Source organism: Glycine soja, chromosome 9 (genome assembly GCF_004193775.1).
Source record: "Glycine soja cultivar W05 chromosome 9, ASM419377v2, whole genome shotgun sequence".
Classification (NCBI taxonomy): Eukaryota; Viridiplantae; Streptophyta; class Magnoliopsida; order Fabales; family Fabaceae; genus Glycine; species Glycine soja.
Genome location: NC_041010.1, coordinates 40,578,060 through 40,597,845, shown reverse-complemented (window position 1 = coordinate 40,597,845; position 19,786 = coordinate 40,578,060). Strand labels below are relative to the sequence as shown.

The 19,786-nt window shown below is 34.7% G+C and overlaps 2 protein-coding genes across 7 annotated transcripts; one reads left to right on the top strand and one right to left on the bottom strand.

The window, feature by feature from the left end:
• The first annotated feature begins 1,738 nt into the window (after positions 1–1,738).
• Positions 1,739–6,841, top strand: LOC114368912 (glutamate receptor 3.6-like). 4 transcript variants are annotated; one of them, XM_028326204.1, is made up of 8 exons: positions 1,744–1,910; positions 2,004–2,067; positions 2,417–2,722; positions 2,854–4,205; positions 4,290–4,567; positions 4,739–4,770; positions 4,868–5,274; positions 6,077–6,556. In XM_028326204.1, the coding sequence occupies exons 3-8, from the start codon at positions 2,428–2,430 to the stop codon at positions 6,554–6,556; spliced, it is 2,844 nt and encodes a 947-aa protein (XP_028182005.1). In that variant the 5' UTR covers positions 1,744–1,910; positions 2,004–2,067; positions 2,417–2,427. The 4 variants fall into 4 exon arrangements, with proteins under 4 accessions (XP_028182003.1, XP_028182004.1, XP_028182005.1 ...); XM_028326202.1 differs by having other exon boundaries at positions 1,739–2,067; positions 6,077–6,841; XM_028326203.1 differs by having other exon boundaries at positions 1,739–2,067; positions 2,389–2,722.
• Positions 6,842–7,001: 160 nt separating this feature from the next.
• Positions 7,002–18,980, bottom strand: LOC114368910 (serine/threonine-protein kinase/endoribonuclease IRE1a-like). 3 transcript variants are annotated; one of them, XM_028326198.1, is made up of 7 exons: positions 18,633–18,980; positions 17,287–17,539; positions 14,791–16,184; positions 12,162–12,334; positions 9,823–10,069; positions 8,681–8,984; positions 7,002–7,446 (listed from the first exon to the last, which is right to left on the bottom strand). In XM_028326198.1, the coding sequence occupies exons 1-7, from the start codon at positions 18,776–18,778 to the stop codon at positions 7,303–7,305; spliced, it is 2,661 nt and encodes an 886-aa protein (XP_028181999.1). In that variant the 5' UTR covers positions 18,779–18,980; the 3' UTR covers positions 7,002–7,302. The 3 variants fall into 3 exon arrangements, with proteins under 3 accessions (XP_028181999.1, XP_028182000.1, XP_028182001.1); XM_028326199.1 differs by having other exon boundaries at positions 17,388–17,539; positions 18,633–18,770; XM_028326200.1 differs by lacking the exon at positions 18,633–18,980 and having other exon boundaries at positions 17,295–17,483.
• Positions 18,981–19,786: the final 806 nt, after the last annotated feature.

Sequence of the window (19,786 nt, the reverse complement as noted above, 5' to 3'; positions counted from 1 at the left end):
TGAGAAATTCATTTATTTTTTATTTATAAATAGCATTAAAATTCATAACAATTAATTAGAGAAGCTAATCGTTTTAACTAAACATGATTTCTATCGAATGAGTCTAAATTAATTAAACATAATATATGTTTTTTATATCTATCTCTGATTTCTAAGCTTAAAAGAAAAAGCTAATCTTGGTCTCTATCTTTGCTGCACGATATATTGATACGTGTGTTTTTCATTCAGCTCCTTTTCGTCGGTTTCTCTCGATGGGTGATGATGTACTTTCATTGTCTTTCCTACCTGGATACTAGTAGTGGTTTTTTTGTGGTGGGGCTTTTAGGCCTCTCCCTTTCACAAAAAAGAAAATAATTTTATTTCAACACACTACTAATAAAATAATACATGCAGTGTAAAAGATATTCTATATTGTTATTTTATTCACAAACTTCATATATATATATATATAAATATAATAAATTTATTAATAATTATATTTAAAGTTATATTAAGAATTACTTTTTATTAATTGGTAAAATAAATTTTACATTAAAAGTACATACATAAAAATATTATAGTGAGAATTTAATATTAACTAACGACATCATGTGAAAAATACTCGTGTTCGTGTATATTCTTTTTAATGGGAGGAACTGAATTAAAATATTAAAAAATGTATAATAATTTACATATATTATAACTAAGTTAATTAGAACATTTTAATAACATGCGTATATATAGATATAAATATGAAATATGAGATAAGATTCTAGGTTTTTACAATAAATTTATCAATAATTAAATGAAAAATTTTGTTCTAATTGTTTACGAGTGTTTGAAAGCATTTATACAGAATTTATTTAAAATTATAAAAATGACCTATAATCTTCTGTATATTCTTTTCTTATTTTGATATTTTTTTATTATCAAACTTGTAATAAGTACTCTTATGTAAGTATGCTTATAATGTGTAGTACATAGATACCACCTGGAATCAATTTTGATAATCTAAAATCATAGTAAAAATTAAAATAATTATTTATTACTTTTTCGCTTGACTTAACTTTAAAATTAATTTTGATAGAATTGAAACTTAATCTAAACGTCATAATTTGTATATAGGTAAATATCTATATTTTGGTTTTTGAATGTGTAAAATAATAATAAATTAATCTTTAAAAGATAAAAAATTTAAATTTAATATTTAAATGTATAAAAATATATGATATATTGATCTTGTAGAAAAATTTAATAACAAATTAATTTCTAAACTTTATAACTTAATCTCAAAATTGGTTCTAAAAATATAAATATTATCAAATTTATCTTCAAATATTATAATTTACTTTTTAAAAATATAAATATTGTCAAATTTATCTTCAAATATTATAATTTACTAATAAAATAAAATGATTTTATAAATTTAATAACAAGATTAATTTATCAATTTTTTATACATTCAAAAATTAAATTAATTTTTTTTATTTTGCAATCATAATTAGTCACGGACTTACAAAACTAAAATGGTATTTATCCTTTTTATTTTCCAACGAAAACATTTTATCCACTTAGTTACAGTAATTGACACCAAGTCACCAAGCCAGTCAAAACAATTCTCTCTCTCTCACTAATGTACAGTGAACAGTGGTATTGAAAATGGAATGAAGAGTTTGTCGTTCAAGAACTTTCGCCACCACAAAGATATTATATTGATGCCACAAGTGTCGTTTTTGGCTTTATACTAGAAAAGCAAAATAAAAAAGAAAGAAAAAGCAATACCATTACCAATAGCATCCCCTGGTGAATAGCCTTCATTTTTATGAACTTTATTCTCACTCTCATCAACACCATCAATAAAAATTTCCTTTTAAGATCTGCCCTTTTCCCCTTCTTCACAGTTTTTATCTGATTCTCCAAAATCTACAATGGTCTTACACTACTCCTGATTAAAGTTGATTTTTTTTTCTATCTGGGTACATGTAAAGTTGATGTTTTTATTCTCAAATTGAACCAAACATCAGGTTTTCTGGACCACTTTGCTGCTGAATATAGATGTCAGCTACTATACTTTGAATTAAACTTCAGGTGCATTCATCTCTTTGATTAAAGTTCTATATTATTCACATGCTGTTATTTCCCCTTGCAATCTGCTACTTTTTTTGCTTTAATGGGAGGAACATTAATGCTTTATTCTTTCCTATCATGGTTGTGTTTGAGATGCGCTTTACAACTTTGTGTCTTATGTTTTTGTTTTGGGTTACTTGGCCTGGAATTAGCTTAACATGCCAAATAAGGTCTTGATTGTGAAGTGCAGTTAATGCTTAATGTTTTGAAAGTCACAGTTTTGTGGATGAGTGTTTAACTTTTTACTTTCTTAATATCCCTCCTCTTTTTTAATTCTCTTAGGATGTTGCTTTACTTGTTTGTTGAGCAGTGTGATTGATAATGGCTTTCCAAAGGGCATCTGCAACCATGATTGCAGTTTGGATTGTTGTGTTGATGGTTCTCTCCAAAGGATTATCTTCAAGTGGGGTAGTATCAGATAATTCCACAATACCTGCTTTTGTAAATATTGGGGTTCTCTATTCTTTCAATACCAGTGTTGGTAGAATGGTGAAAACTGCTGTACAAGCTGCGGTTGACGATGTAAATTTTGATCAATCTATTCTTGCTAGCACTAAGTTGAAGGCCTCACTGCAAGAAGATACCAAATACAGAGGTTTTCTGAGCATTGCCGAGGGTACGTCCTTCACAATATTCCCATCTTTTTTATGTGTTAAAACTTTAAAAGCATCTTTTTTTTCTATTAGACAAGTTACTTCAAAGTTTGGCAGATTATTACTCTTGGTTTACATAAATTGTGTGTAATAGCCTTGCAGCTCATGGCAACACAAACTGTGGCTATAATCGGTCCCCAGACGTCTACAACAGCTCATGTCATATCTCATATAGCGAACGAGCTCCAAGTTCCTCTACTATCATTTACAGCCACTGACCCTACTCTTTCTTCACTTCAATTCCCATTCTTTATTAGAACTGCTTTTAGTGACATTTATGAAATGACTGCAATAGCAGACTTTGTTAACTACTTTGGCTGGAGAGAGGTTATTGCTGTTTATGGTGATGATGACCATGGGAGGAATGGAATAGGTGCATTAGGGGATAAGCTTGCCGAGAGACGTTGCAAGATCTCATTTAAAGCACCTATGACTCCTGAGACAACCAGGGAGGAGATTACTGATGTGCTTGTTCAGGTGGCCTTGGCAGAATCCCGGGTTATAGTTCTTCACACAAGTACTGCTTGGGGCCCAAAAGTGTTAAGTGTGGCAAAGTCTCTGGGAATGATGGAAAACGGGTATGTCTGGATAACAACTACTTTTCTGTCTACTTGGCTGGATATAGGTAGTCCCCTATCTTCGGATGCAACAGATGACATGCAAGGAGTCATTACACTACGTATGTATATACCAGATTCAGAGCGCAAAAGATGGTTTTTTTCAAGGTGGAAAAACTTGACTACTGGAAAGACTGCTAATGGTTCCCAGGGTTTGAGTACTTATGGTATCTTTGCATATGATACTGTTTACGCTCTTGCTCATGCACTTGATGCATTTTTCAAACAAGGGAACCAAATTACATTTTCACGTGATCCAAAGTTATCTCAACTACGTGGAGACAACATGCATCTTGATGCTGTGAAAATATTCAATGAAGGAAAGCTGTTGCGTAAATATATTTATGAGGTTAACATGACTGGTGTATCAGGTCTATTCAAGTATACATCTGATGGAAACCTTGTTAATCCTGCTTATGAAATCATCAATGTTATTGGAACAGGGACTCGGAGGGTTGGTTATTGGTCTAATTACACTGGATTATCAATTGTTCCTCCTGAAGCACTTTATTCAAAACCACCTAATCGATCCAGTGCAAGCCAAAAGCTACTCCCTGTGCTTTGGCCAGGAGAAACAACCCATAGGCCCCGTGGTTGGGTTTTTCCAAACAATGGAAGGATGTTAAAAATTGGAGTGCCAAAAAGGGTTAGTTATCGAGAATTTGTCTCTCAAGTACAAGGCACTGACATGTTCAAGGGATTTTGCATTGATGTATTTCTTTCTGCTGTGAACTTGTTGCCCTATGCTGTCCCCTATAAATTTGTTTCATATGGGGATGGTGACAGCAATCCTAGTAACACTGAGCTTGTCCGTCTTATCACAGCTGGTGTGAGTATCATTCCAATTGCTTTTGTGGTGCTTGGATGTTTTATAGTACTTTCCGAGACCAGTTTTTTTTTTCTTTCCATACAGGTCTTCGATGCTGCAGTAGGTGACATTACAATTACTACAGAAAGAACAAAGATGGTGGATTTTACTCAGCCATATATCGAGTCTGGTTTAGTGGTAGTTGCATCAGTTAAGAAGACAGATTCCAATGCTTGGGCTTTTTTGACGCCATTTACACCAATGATGTGGACTGTCACAGCTGTCTTTTTTCTACTAGTGGGAGCTGTTGTTTGGATTTTAGAGCATAGGCTGAATGATGATTTTAGGGGACCTCCCAAACAACAAATGGTCACAATTTTGTGGTAAGGAAATCTGGTCTTTTTCTCCCTCCTCCCTTTCTCAGGCTCTCTATATTGAGCCTACCCATGTTGATGATACATACAGTAATCATATCAACCAACGGTAGGGTTTTCATTTTTGATTCGTTTAGCTCTGGATATGGTTGTAACTTCTATTTGTTATTTATTTGACAGGTTTAGTTTTTCAACCATGTTCTTTGCTCACAGTAAGTACCAGTTCTTTGTCTTCTGTGACATGTATGGTCCATGTATAAGTGGTGGCTACTTTGAGTTTATCAACTTGCTCTTTTCTGTACTATGTAGGGGAAAACACAGTGAGCACTCTCGGTCGCTTTGTGCTGCTTATATGGTTATTTGTAGTTCTAATAATTAACTCAAGTTACACAGCAAGCTTGACATCAATCCTCACAGTGCAACAACTTTCTTCACCTGTTAAAGGCATTGAAAGTTTAATAAGTAGCAAAGAGCCTATTGGCTACTTGCAGGGTTCATTTACACGAACTTATTTAATTGAAGAAATTGGTATTGATGAATCCAGACTAGTTCCTCTGAAAACACCAGAAGAAACTACAGAGGCACTTAAGAAAGGTCCCCAGAAGGGTGGTGTTGCTGCATACGTTGATGAGCGTGCTTACATAGAGCTCTTCCTTTCAAGCCGGTGTGATTATAGCATTGTAGGTCAAGAGTTTACAAGAAATGGTTGGGGATTTGTAAGTATCTCCTTACCAATGGTCCTAATATTCTTTAGTTTTTTTGTCTTTTAAATGTAATTTGGAACCTAGCATACTTTTCTCTTTCTTTTCTATTCCTTTTTTCCTAAAGAAAGTGTAGATGCATTTTCTCTTGACTATTCTAATTGAAACTTCAATCTGCATGTTACATTGTCCACTCCAGTAATATTCAGTCAAGCATAAAGCACTGGGGAGAGGGAATTGACCGATTTATCTATACTAAATCCAGAGAAAACTTTACTGTCAAATCATAACGTACAAAGTTTTATCCTAACTCTATTAAATAGACTCCATTTTTGTGGTCTAACTGAAATGTTTAACAGCCACAAAATAACACTTGCATATATTAGTTTAGTTATACCATCATAGATGTAGCAAATTTTCAAAGTTTTCTCCAGATTCTTTCTTCCATGTTTGTTCTTACTCAGCAACTTTCCTAAATCAACTCAAGAATTTACCTGAAAATGTTTTGGCCTGTGTATAGTTCTTTGAAGCCTATAAAACCATGCAACAATAAAGGGTAAGCATTAGGGGGCAAATAATGGAGCTTTTACTTATTTTTTGCTAGAGCATGCTCTTTTGCCTATCGACCACCGAGCTAAACCTGTTACCTTCCCTGCTTTTTTAAGTTTGTTAGCACTTTAATCTAGTTAATATACCTTGCTTAATCTGAGTTATCAAATTCCAGTTGTTGACACTTGAAGTTGTTAATGAAGCTGTGGGCATTGGAAATCAATTGATAGTAGTATTTCACCATTTCTCGTCCTTTATTTTTCTTCAGGCCTTTCCTCGAGACTCACCGTTAGCAGTTGACCTTTCAACTGCAATATTAGAGTTGGCAGAGAATGGAGACTTGCAAAGGATCCATGACAAATGGCTTTTGAGCAGTGCTTGCCTATCACAAGGTGCAAAGCTTGAAGTGGACAGACTCAACCTGAGAAGCTTTTGGGGCCTCTATCTGGTGTGTGGGTTGGCATGTGTGCTTGCTCTCCTAATATATTTTATTCAGACCATGAGGCAGTACTCCAAGCATGGCCCAGAGGAGCTCGAATCTTCTGGCCATGGCTCAGGATCTTCGCGTTTGCGCACATTCCTTACATTCGTAGATGAAAAGGAAGAGATAGTTAAGAGCCGCTCCAAGAGAAAAAAAATGGAGGGGATATCTTACAGAAGCACAAGTGAGGTTGGATCATCCATCACCTTCAACAAAGCATATTCTCAGGCATCATTAAACAGAATTGATTCAGTTAATGAAATCTAACTGTTGCATATTTATTTGCTCATAATTTTGTAGCCTCTTGTACTAACTACTTGTGCATCACACTTCATTCTTCATTCCCTATTGTAACTGCTGGCTTTCTACTACATTCCCTATTTGTAAGATATATCAACTTGTGTTGGATTGTGGTGTAAGTGTGGGGACAAGGTGGCTTTGCAATTTTTGTCGTTACTTATGGTTTGTGTAGGATACATAATATTGAATGAAATAATCTTTGTAATTTCTGAAGTCCTGGATAAGCAAATTTAATGCATTTTAGTTCCTCTTGATAGCTGCCTTTTAATTTCGTTAACTTGGACTATTGTAACACATACAATCAAGTATAGATAAATATAGAGTCCAAATTAGTAATTAAATAATTACAATTTCACATTTCAGGGCCTTTTTATTATTATTTGTTTTATTATATCCAAGTTATAAGAGTATATAATCAAATCAAAAGGATCTTTAACCTCTATTATTGCAGAATAAATTTTTTTGTCGAAATGTTGAATCCTTAGTATGCTAGTGATTACATTTGATGAACAGTTAATGATAGCATAATCCTGTATAAGACGACGTATGCATATAACTATATATGTGCACACACTGACACATGTAACTTTAGGTTGGATTAATATTAATATACATATACATAATTACACTCATAAAATATCAACATAATCTGCTTCATGCTGCAATCAGTCTTTGCCTTTATATTCTCAGGCCATCCAAACGATGCCAAGGAACTAATCAACATTTTTAAAATATCTTTGGAAACATTCTTCCTCCTTGCAGTATTGGAGTATAACTTTATAAACTTCAATCAAGAGTCTTGGGTATCGACTTGCAAAGTAGTTGAAGAATCCTTCAGGAACAGGTCCTACAAGTTCCTGAAAAGCCAGTGCGAAATTAGAAACCATATATACATGATGGATGGATGGAGAAAGCTATCATATCGTTATGATTAAAGATTTTCTTCAAACTACAGCATAAATCTGAATTCTACAAATCAAGAAAATCTTTGTTGGGATGGGGAAAAGCCTCACTCAAGTACCCAAAAAATAAGAAATCTAATTATCCCTCAGAATTCAAATATTTCAGGTATGAACTCCCTATTTTGTTCTGCCAATGCTTACAATGGGCAGAATGCTGCCTTGAACATTTTGATAACAAACCACCTATGTTATAGGGAATTTGATTGTACCACACTACCATGCAAACAGGTTTAGATATTAGAGACTTAATTTTGTAAAAATTGATTGCAATTTGCAAAAATAAATAAATAAAAGAGTAGTTTTCTTGGTATTGTAATGCAAAATCACTTTGAAAATAACAGTTTACTAAAAACATATCACGATATATTGAGGAACCAACTCAGTATAATTGACATAAAGGAAATCTTGGAAAATAATCAAACTTGCTATATTTTTTCACTTCTGCTCAACATACACAAGGCACCTTGAAAATGATGTAAATCAATATTGGCGAGAATGCATTTTACATTTTACTAAGATGATATATGGGTTGCTAAGTTCTAAACATGGTTCTGATAATGAACATCTAAACCAATCAGGTACAAAAGTTCCAACTTTTACAGTAGATCTTCAGAGCCACTTGTACCCACCCCAAAGGTTCCAAACCTGGTCTCCGTGGGGTTTGGAGCAGTTTGGGGTTATACTCTTGCAAAAACATGGGATGTGAGTTTAGGGCCAATCTACCTCACACCCCATGAATAAAAACTTATTAAATTTGATAATTGGTTACTAATGTTCTTTTGAAGTGTCTCTATATTTGGTTAACTTCATATTTTCAAACATGAGATGGTGGTCTGCATTATGGCTGATTAATTTTTGCTATTGCTATAAATTTGTTTGAAATTTTCCTGGGAATGAGGTTAAGCAAGACAAGTAGGGTGCCAATTTGTTATTCTTTTATACAGGTGGGCATGAGATTTCGTTCCCAAGACATGTTGAGTAGATAGGAGTCGAGCATTAATTTCAGGCCAAAGGATGCGGTATGGAGTAAGTTAACAAAATCCCACCCCTCATCATGTTGCAAAGCCTATCCAACTAAAATAAAAATGAAAGAACAAATTTATCTAATAAATGTTAACCAAGAAAGAACCTGGATTTCTCGAGGCAATTCTCTATAATGATTTAGTTTGTTTCTCATAACTCGCAACAAGTCTCGAACACTGTTAAAATTGTACCGCCGGTAATGACCGATGTTAGCAATGAAAGTTGGTTCCATCCTTTCATCCCATTTTCCACCCAAGGCCACTGTAGCAACGCTTTCTAATGTCACCAAAAGATCAGAATTTGTCTCTCTATTCTCCAGTTCCACCCTGTCACTGGTGTCACGTAAAAAGGAAAGTCTCATCTCGGAACTCCAGAAAAAAGGATGGTACAATACTTCAGTCGCCTTTGGCCTGGAAATAAATGAAATATTAAATGAAATAGCTAGCCTGTAACCAGAGAATTACAGATAAATGCTAGAGATATAACAACATCGATGGACCTCTATCTAAAAGCTAAAGCTTTTAAGATAGTTGATATTTGGCAACACATATACTTCCAATCCCTCATATTATAGGAGCTACCAAATAATCCCTCTAATTTTAATTTATTCAATTGAATGTTTCATATTTGTCAAGTTTTGTCAATCATGTGCAAATGATAGCCTGCCCTTGTGACTCCTTAACAAATAGGGGAAATGGCACTAGTAATTAAAGTGGCTAGTAATTAATACCATTTCTTCATTATTATTGCCTGATGATAAAAATTCTTTTGCACTGACTGCACCTTCACATGCATGTGCATCCAAGGCAAAGCACCTTCAGCCCCATTTTTTTTCTCATATTTGTAAATTGAGGACTTTTGGAAAAGAATAAGCCAACTGTGCCTCATTCACTAGGCCACAGCTGTATGCATTACTTTTAATAATAAATAAAATAAAAAAGAAACGTGTAATTAAATTAGAGAAGAGAGTGAAGGGGCACAAAGTAAGTTGTGGAAATGACCCCCTGAATACTGATAGCAGCAGACCTTGAAAAACACAAATTACTCCAATAGATTTGATCATTAGATATTACCAAAATAGGGTACACTCTTACATCTTATCTTATTATGCATAATTTGGACTTTGAGACTTCACCATTTTTTACCACATACCAATTAAGCAAGTCATCACAAGATGAAAAGTTATGAAGGTATATGAAAAAAGATATTTCCATTCTCCAGAAAATGCATTGAATGAGAATGATTTACCTTAGATCAGGGTTAGGGTTTAATAAACAACTAATAAGATCTTTGGCTTCAGGAATGAACTCCAATAAGAAAAGATCCATTTGATTTTTCAAAATATTGATATCCCGTTCAATACGTTCTCCAAATGGATGTCTTCCTCCAGTAATGCAGAAAAAAAGGACACAACCTAAACTAAATACATCTACTGCCCGGGTTTGACGTCCTCGAACAAGTTGTTCTGGTGCCTGCCAACCTGAACTGCCACCACCTGCAATTAAGCCAGTAAACCTTAGCACGAGAATAATAAACTAATTATAAAGTATTGCAGATTAAAATGTAGGATTCAACAAAACCAAGCTGCTCAAGCTGATATGAAAAAGGAACAAAAAAAGGAAAAAGTGAATAGACGTACTTTACATATCAGTGTTAAAGTTGAGTCTGAAATCTGAATAATATTGGATTGATATGGAAACAAATTGGGAAAGAAAACAAAATTAGGAAACAACTCCTAAAATTACTTCCTAAATTAGATCAATTGATCCCACAATAAATTATAATGATTTTAGGAGATATATTGAAGACATGCCAAGACATTCTAAAATACTTTGGAGATGTTTTGAGAATATATTCTAACCCTTCCCTGGAGTTAAAAGTTAAAATAATAAGCTTTCAGCTTGTTAAAAATAAAATAGTTTTAAAAATAATGTTGGCCCCATAAGCCATAGCTGAAATGACAATTTGAGGATGTGGAGATGTTGGACAAGCATCTGCAACACAAGTACCATAGAAAATAACTCAGCAAAGATGATTGGAATGCATTGAAGGTCAGGTTTGGGAGGCAATGACAGGGTTAGTAAAGGAGCTGGGTCCCAAGGTGAGTCTGCAGTGACTTCAGTAGCATCCAGAGGAGGTAGGGGCTCTGAAGGAGGCTGTTGTCCTCATGATAGTTGTAGAAGGGGCAAGAAATAGTGTAAGGTTCCTTGATAAGAGAGGCTGTGGTGTAGCCACCTCAACTAGCCCAGGAAGAGGAGGAATAGGCAAAGTAGAAGACATAAAGAAGAGAATAATATCAAAGGAAATACTGGCAGATATGAGGTTACCTTCGCATAGCGAAGAGCCTCTGGGCAATGGGGTACGAAGTTTTTTTATGAGGTTTTGAGTAGGAAAAACAACAACATAAACCTTTTGGGACAGTGAAACACATTTAAGGTATACCCACATGGGGCAATAATTTTGTCAAAACCTGACCAGGAGTGAGATTAATGAATATGGACATAACAAGCTGACTCAAGGACACAACAGGGAAGAGAATACAAGGGTTGAAGAGGAAAAACAGAGTGAAGAACCTAGTATCAATTATCAAACACAAAAGGGGGCATTCAGTTAATCAAGTATTGAGCAGTAAGGACGGAGACACCAAAATGTGAATTACTGAGAGAAACCAAAAGCAAAAAGGAGGGAGAAACCAAGAAGTGAATTACAGGGACGACAATAAATATAAATACATAATCAACTAATAGAGAAAAGAAGGATGGGAAGTGTCAATCCCTTGAGATTGAGTTTGGGAATCATGGCTAAAGTGACAGTAGGTAAAAAATCGGAAAGAGAAAGTTTGAAGAAAAGGTCGTTGTTGCCAGATGAACAAAAATCATAGACTCAAGTAACAAATGAGATCAAGTGAGATAGATTGGCAAAAATTTTTTACAATATCCGCAAAAGAGGCTGCAGAACTGCAGGACTCCCATAACACAAAGCACCTTAAAATATCCACATAGGCTACTGGAGATGTAGGTGAATAGGAAGGCTTGAATGTGACTGGTGGAGTAATCTGGGCAACACTGGCAGGACATAGAGGGCAGCTGTGTAAATTCCAACAATTGTCAATTATGTAAGCATAGGACCATCAAACTTTCGAGAGACAATGACGCTAGTAAAATCATGACAAGCCCCATAAAGATGTTGATTGCCATAAGTTTACCAAACTTTGGTTTGTTTCCAAGCAGACTCATAGGTAGGTAACAGAATGGTATCACTCAAACCACATCATCATCAACAACAACAACAAGATTATTTCCTCACTCATACAATAAGACTACTAACCATAATGACATAAGAAATTAGGAAACAACTCATAAGATTGTTTTCTCGGTTAGATCACAAATTCACTCCAGTAAATTATAATGATCTTTTAAGATATGTTGAGGATAAGCTAAGACATTCTAAAATACTGCGAAGATATTAAGAGATGTCATAAGCACAATAATCTATAGATATCCATCTCATGCCAGACTTAATTGGCTACTCACATGGCAAATGCTAGGAACACAAATAAATTCGTTATTCTTTTAGGGAGTACTTACCAGTAGCATTATTACCCAAAGAAGACATATTTTCAAGAAGACATTTGCTAATCCCCATATCAGAAAGCTTTGCACACAAAGATCTTTCCTTGATTATAAGAACATTTTGTGGTTTCAAATCCCGATGTATCATTCCCAATTCATGCAAATGAACAACCCCAGAAACAATGTCCCTGTGTTGCAATACAAAAAAAGACAGTTAATTTAATAAAAAGGCATTATATAAACTTAGAAACGGTGCAGTGTTATCAACAGAGGATGGCGGAACATGGCAGCAGACAGAAATTCCGCCATATAAACACGCCATTGCGCCTTATGACGCTGCCATGGTGGGCCACCCTTCACAAATTGGCTATGGCGGTTGCCAAAAAATCCACCATGGTGGAGCCATGGCTGCTATTTAATAACACTGTAAGAGTGTTATCAGAACCAGACCGGTCATTGACTCGGTTAGGTTATTAGATCATTGGGTCATTGGTCGAACCAATGGGTTACTAATTAAACCACATGATTCATTTTTATTATGTGTGTTAAACTTTATACCAATGATTTAATATAACTTAAATTTTGCAGATGTTAGAACAAGTCTGATGCTGGTTTAGTGGTTATGACAGTTTTAGCATACCAAAGGACCAGAGTTCAAATCCTTGGTAGGCCAAATTTCAAGTTTCCTTCTGCCAAATTTCAAAATTTCATTTCAAAGCCAATTCCTGCGGGCGTGCAGGTGCAGCTACCTAGGGACATGTCAGAGCATCATAGTGACCATAGTGCAGCTGCACGTTACCGGTCCGAGTCACCGGTTTTCTCTGATTTATACTCGGGTTGTCACCGGTTTTCTCTGATTTATACTCGGGTTGATGACTTCAACGTGAATTAAATACAAGTATCATCTAATAAAGTGACTGGGCCACGGGTCTGGTTTTCAGTTAAACCGAACTGGACCAGCCGGTCCGTTCCAAGTTTAATCACAATGCTTAGAAAGTCAACTTCCAGGCATGAGCTTTCATAAAAAGATTTATCTCTACATTAGTCCTCGAATGATTTGGATCAACTACGTGAATCAAAATTGTAACTGAATATGTTTATTCTTGGGCATTCTTTATTATTCACTACTATGTTTTCCTCCAACCTTTTACTATCATAACTTCTTACCTTCATTTTATGATTTCCTGTCACCCTCAATACCCATTTCATCCCCTTGGTTTCTCCTATATCATTGAAATGCTAAATTTATTCTAGTCAATTCTATCTGACCTTCTACTCACTGAATCTACCTAGACTTTATGTGTTAAATCTAGCATCCCATTTATCACCCATCCTTTTCTTTTATAGTTTTCTTTCCTTAGTTGCAAAAAAAGGTCATACACATCTATAGCAACAAGGTACATTTTCTTGGCCTAAAACCAAACTACCCTGATGAGATCTCACATCAACTAAAGACTTGGGCAATCCTCACTTTATGAGTCGTGAGTTAGTTTTTAGGATTGAGTTAGGCTCAACACAATTTCAAAATGGTATCAAAGAATATGATAGCTCTAATCTAGAGTCACCCTCAACTATCCAAAAATTTACCTGACCTAGCAGTTTTCCTAGTGCAATAAAAAATTCAGTTCTCCAATCTCCACATTCCATATGTCCAATCTAGGAGTGAGGGGATGTGTAGAGATTATACATCAACTATAGATATGGCCAAACTAGAGCGCTAATAAAGGCTTGGGCCAAAGTAGATTGAGTTAGGCCTAGCCCAAATTCAAGATAACTTTTAGGATTGAGATAACTTCAAGGATTGAGTTAGGCCTAGCCCAAATTCAAGATGGTATCAAAGCCAATCATAGATCTAATATCATAAAAAAATTGATAATATATGTCTATTAATAAATTGTCAAATCAAGAAGAAATAATACCAACCTCATTAGTTTTAGTAATCAAGGAAGCACAAACTCATCTGTATTTTTTGGACATTTTCTGAACACGACACTTGCCAGACACCCCTCAACCGTGTTAAAAAAATATTTTTTTTACTAAGACACCTTTTTGACACAGCTTGGACACCTCTCCAACACAGTTTGAGCATAAGTCAAGAGACTGAGCCAACACTTATTCTTGGCTAAAGACTTCCCAAACAATCCCATCACAAAAAAAAAACAAATTATATTATAAATATTGCAAGGCTCATAGCATTTTTTTAACTATTAAGAAATGTTTATTAGTATTCTATCCATCAGGGTCGTTATTATATAAAAATTGTTAGGCTTAACAACTTTGTTTCTAGAATGTGAATTTATATATATATTGGACATTAGCGGTGCCGTGTCCGGTGTTTGTGTCAAAACTGACCTAGCAGTTCTCCTAGTGCAATAAAAAAATTCAGTTCTCCAATCTCCACATTCCATTTGTCCAATCTAGGAGTGAGGGGATGCGTTGAGATTCCACAACAACTATAGATATGGCCACAGCAGAGCTTATAAAAGCTTGGGCAACGTTGACCTCATGAGATAACTTTCAAGATTGAGTTAGGCCTAGCCCAAATTCAAGATGGTATCAAAGCTAATCATAGATCTAATATCATAAAAAAATGATAGCATATGTCTATTAATAAATAGTCAATTCAAGAAGACATAACACCAACCTCATTAGTTTTAGTAATAGAGGAGATGGATAGCCGTTTTCCTTCCAAAGACTTTGTGTATTATACTTCTCCATCTCCATTTGGGACTTTATCAAACATCTGAAACCTTGGTCCTTCCTAAACGCAAAGTTTTCTGACAAATCTGAATAAATTTGAATCAAGTCATCTAAATTGCATGTACAACGTTCCAAAGCAAGGTAAACAAAATCACTATCATACTCTACTCCATGCCATCGAACAATATTTGGATGATGATCAGACACAATCAGATTTTGGATTTCTTTATAAGCTACATCATGATGAGACTTGACGAGACGTTTAACGGCAACTACCCGGCATTCATATATTCCCTCAAGGACAATGGTACCGTTGCTTCCCTTAGCAATCTCTTTATTTGAAACAAATAATTTACCAATTCTTCGTCCATCAACACTTTCATCACCTTGATTGAAGTGCTTCCATACTTCTCTCTCATTATCCTTTTGTGTCAGAACATCCTCATTCTCTGGAGACAGGTGTTTTTCCCTTGTATCGATAGTGCCATTTTTCTTCCCTGATTTCCGTGTTTTCTTTTTCTTAGCAGGTGAACCTTTTAATTCAGACTCACTGTCTTGGTCCTTGAGTATATCTTGGTTCTCAATCACTAGAGGATAGATGAGTGAAAAGGCCAGAAGAAAGACCGTAAACAATATAAGAGGTAATGGAGTTGGCCATTCACTTGTCCTGTTCAGATAAACTTCCCCTGGTGTTGTAATCTCCACAGGAGGTTGAGGGAGCATCATATTATCATCATGACCATTGAATAATCTATCAATATTTGGCTGTGAAGGAAGCATTAGCTTTGAGTTAGGCATCGAGAGCATATCATTTTCATGATCCACAAGTAGTCTTTCAGTTAGAGAAGGTTCAAACCGGAAATTCTTTTTCAGGCGAAAGACTTGGTTTATCTCTTGACATGGGTATGGCATCCTAAAATTGAGGCTACTGTCAGAAGCATACTCATCCTCTAGATCAAAAGATGTATGTTGGCATAATAATACAGCCTCAAATTCAGCTACTGCCATAGTCCACAAAACCATTCCTGAGCTAGGACCAACAGATTTAAGAGAATAATCTGTCCTAAAAATCTTAAGCAGCGGCTGAGGTGAATTCAGCTTCATGGGATCAGCAAGGTCCTTATTCTTTACATTGAGGATATTTGTGACACCCTGCTTTCCATCACTACAAGGTGCAGAAGCATTATCAAAATCAGGCATCGCATGGATTTTAATGATTGATCCACTTTTAGCATCAACTTCAAACAAAGTGCTTCTTTTGGATCCAAGTGTTACTGCTCCATCATCTGAAAAGGTAGGTGTACGAGCTACATATTCTGCAATAGATTCTGATATTCTCTGCAGATATGACAAACCAATCAACAGAAAATCAAGTTCAGTATTCATAAAAAAAATAACAGCACTTAGATAAACATAACTTTGAAAACACCATAGGTCATATTAAATATACTTTTTTAATTAAAAAGAAACAAGGAACAACCTACATTGTTGATCAATCATAAGAAATTTTAGCATAAGTAATTGTAGATTACAAACCACGGCAGAAAAATATTTAAATAATGCAGGATACCAATAAAATTATCTCTCAATTTGTTTTTTGTAGTTATAGGTAAGAGACTGCGATAAAGAAAGAACAAAACATTTAGCTACATATAGAGTTGGAACAACCACAACATGTCTCAAAACCAACATGCCACAAGAACAACCTGAGATCTATCTTAGTCTCCCTCAAAACCATTTTTGGAAATTGATCTATTGGGAATAGATCAATTTCAAGTTTAAGTGCATGGGGTCTTTTCCCATGTACTTAGAAGGTATCTCTTGCATTTATGCTTCTTGAAAACCACATATGTAATTAATTCAGAATTGTGTATATATATATATGCAACCAGCTGAGTGCTTCTACACTCGACCATTTCACAAATTTCAGTCTCAATATTCAACTACCATAAAAGAAATTATCTCACATACAATTAGCAGTATTTCTGTCAAAAAGCAAGTATCAATTTGCTTCTTGAATTCAGTAATTGGTAAGTTACAAAGCAATCTCTATTTATTTATTTATTTATTTATTTTGGGGAGGGGATGAAATATAAAGCATCACAAATATAATATATTTTGGTGATTTTAAGCACTTAGTCAGTAATAGAATGTCCAGAACCTTTCACTCAAACCAAACACTTCTACATCATGCAAATGACTTGCAAAGTGCATATATTCATTTATGCTATTCTTCAAATAAGTTATCATTCTACCTTATTCCAATAAAATGTCAATGCATATTTGCAAAATTTTCAACCACGTCCAATAAAGAATAAGGGTAACTTCCAAGCAAGAGTTAAATTCAAGAAATTTGTCTTAAACCACCCATCAAAGTTCCTTTACTTAAGCATCAACAACACAACAATCACAATGCTCAGATATATCTCAAGACAAATACCATTTTACCAAAGTGCTTGTCGTGCATATACAATGACCAGTCATTCCCTTCCCCACATTCCATGAACCCACTCATCAGTGCTGCAGATGCATTTTCTTTACCATTATCCTTTTTAGTTGGTGCTTGATATGATTGGTAGATTGGCAATCCTGTCGAGAACGACCATATGACTCTCGTGGAACCACTCTCCAATCGATCCACCAAGTACATAGTCCCATCTAGGGTCACAATCAGTGCTGTGGTTGCAGCCTTACTGTCAATGAAAATATTTTATCAAGTAGAATGACGCAGTTAGAATGCCACAGGCCAATAAAAATCATCAACACAATTACAAAACCATGAGTATGCAAGGACAGATAATCTTTAAAATTATAGAACACAACCTGATTACAATTCAAGTTATACCACATATGAAATTATTACAAAATTAGCACAACAAAAGTTTTGTCTCAAAAGAGGAATCAATGTTTCAAAAGATAGCATAAGTCATCACACATGTAATAATATACTACTCCCTCTAACCCAAACGATTGACGAAGGGGTGTAAGACCCGATGCGTTCACATGAATAGGAACTATTTGGCAGAAGAACTCGTGTTCGATTTCGATTCCCACGGTGTGCAAAATTTCATTGGGTCAATGTCAGTCATGCACAGTGAGCAGCTCTAATCCCAGTGGGTTGGGGGACAATTGTGGTATATGACCCAAGACCCAAAAAAAAATATATTACTCCCTCTGGTCCTTAATATAAGGCCAACTAATTTACCGATTATTATTGGCATCTGTAATTCTGTTACAACTTACAAGTGCCTTATTTTTTATAAGGACCAGAGGAGTATAATTTATCTTATTTTGATGCCATTCCCATCTATATCAGATAAAAACAACGATTTAAATTGCAGTCACTGTGTGGTTTCATTGCGATCCTTGATATTGGAGGAAATTGCAGACAAATGCGACCACAATTGCAGTCACGAAATTCCCAAAAACCTTGATAAAAGTTTAAAAACCAATAGCATTCTAGCAAAAACTAACAACTAACTTTGGCTGATAAAAAAAATGCAGTTAAGAATATTTGAGGTGTCCGAGAATTGTTCCACATAAATACATACTATATGACACTACAATTCCTCGAAGAAGAAGAAGAAAAACACCGTTCCGTTCAAACAACCTCAAAACTAAGACTTGTAAAGCTTATTTTTCTTAACAAAAAATACGCACATGAAAGTGCTCGTCGTGAACTAAAAACACGAGGCTTAAAGTGGCATGGGTGATGGGTAAATAAATTGAATGTCGAAAAAGAAAAGGAAATGAAAGAGAGAGAGACAGTTAGGGGAAGGAACTGACGGTGGAAGAGAGAGAAGGGATCGGGAAGCGGGTCGATGATGAAGTGCACTGTGGATGTTGAGGCGTTCTTCATTGGGATGCGGCGTTCCGGAGGTTGCGATTAGGGAGGCAAAAAGGAAGGAAATGAGAAAAGGAAGAAACTTCATTGAGACAAGGGGGATTGAAGACAGTGTTTGGGTTGCGAGAAAGATATAATGAGGAAAAGGAGATGGAGTTTTTTTTATTGGGAGGGAAGGGAAGGGAAGGGTAAGGGAGAACAGCTACAGGCAGCATGGAAGATTCCACGCTTCTTCTCCAACCGTCAAACATCTCCCGTGTTGGACTTCTGTTTTCTGTGTTTGGATTTCCAAGAAAGCTAATATTTTATTATTAAGGTGTAATTTGGTTTCTCAGTGTGATTTAAAATGAAACAATTATATTATTTCTGTCAAATCGGTTAATTATTTGATGCAAATCAATATTCTTTGTAATGGTTATCAACATAGATTATGTAAAATATTGTATTTTTTAAATGTAATAAGACATCATCAATCTTCTCAAACTTTACCCCAATTTATATTGGTTGTTAAACAACTGATTTAAAAAATAACGTTTTATCATTTTTGCGTTAACAATCAATACAAAAATACTAATTTCCATCAAACAATTAACATATATGATGAAAAGCGTATAATTATTTTATTTTAAATAATTAAGGAATCAAATTAAATTTTTTAATAATTGAGAGATAAAATTAAATTTTGAAATATAATTAAGAAATTAACCGTATAATTAAGTCATTTTTTATCATTAGCAAAGGGGTCAGGCTATGGTGAAGTAGTAAAACAGTGATGCACTCGTGAACAAGCAAGTTTAACATATTGTGGGATGGTTGTTACCTGCAGTAACAAGTAATGAAAGTTTAATAAATTTTGTTTTGTAATTCTTAAAAAAAGAAAAGGCATGTGCTCTTTCCTCCCTCAAATTAATGATAAATTAATTTATAAATTTGTAATTTAATGTTAAATTGATGAGTCAAAAATATAATTTATTATCACATTAATCTAATATTACAGAATGGCTCACAAATTTAATATTAAGATTAATTTGTTGTACTTTTTTTATATTCAAAAGATTAAATTTATATTTTTATCTTTAAAGACTAATTTATTATC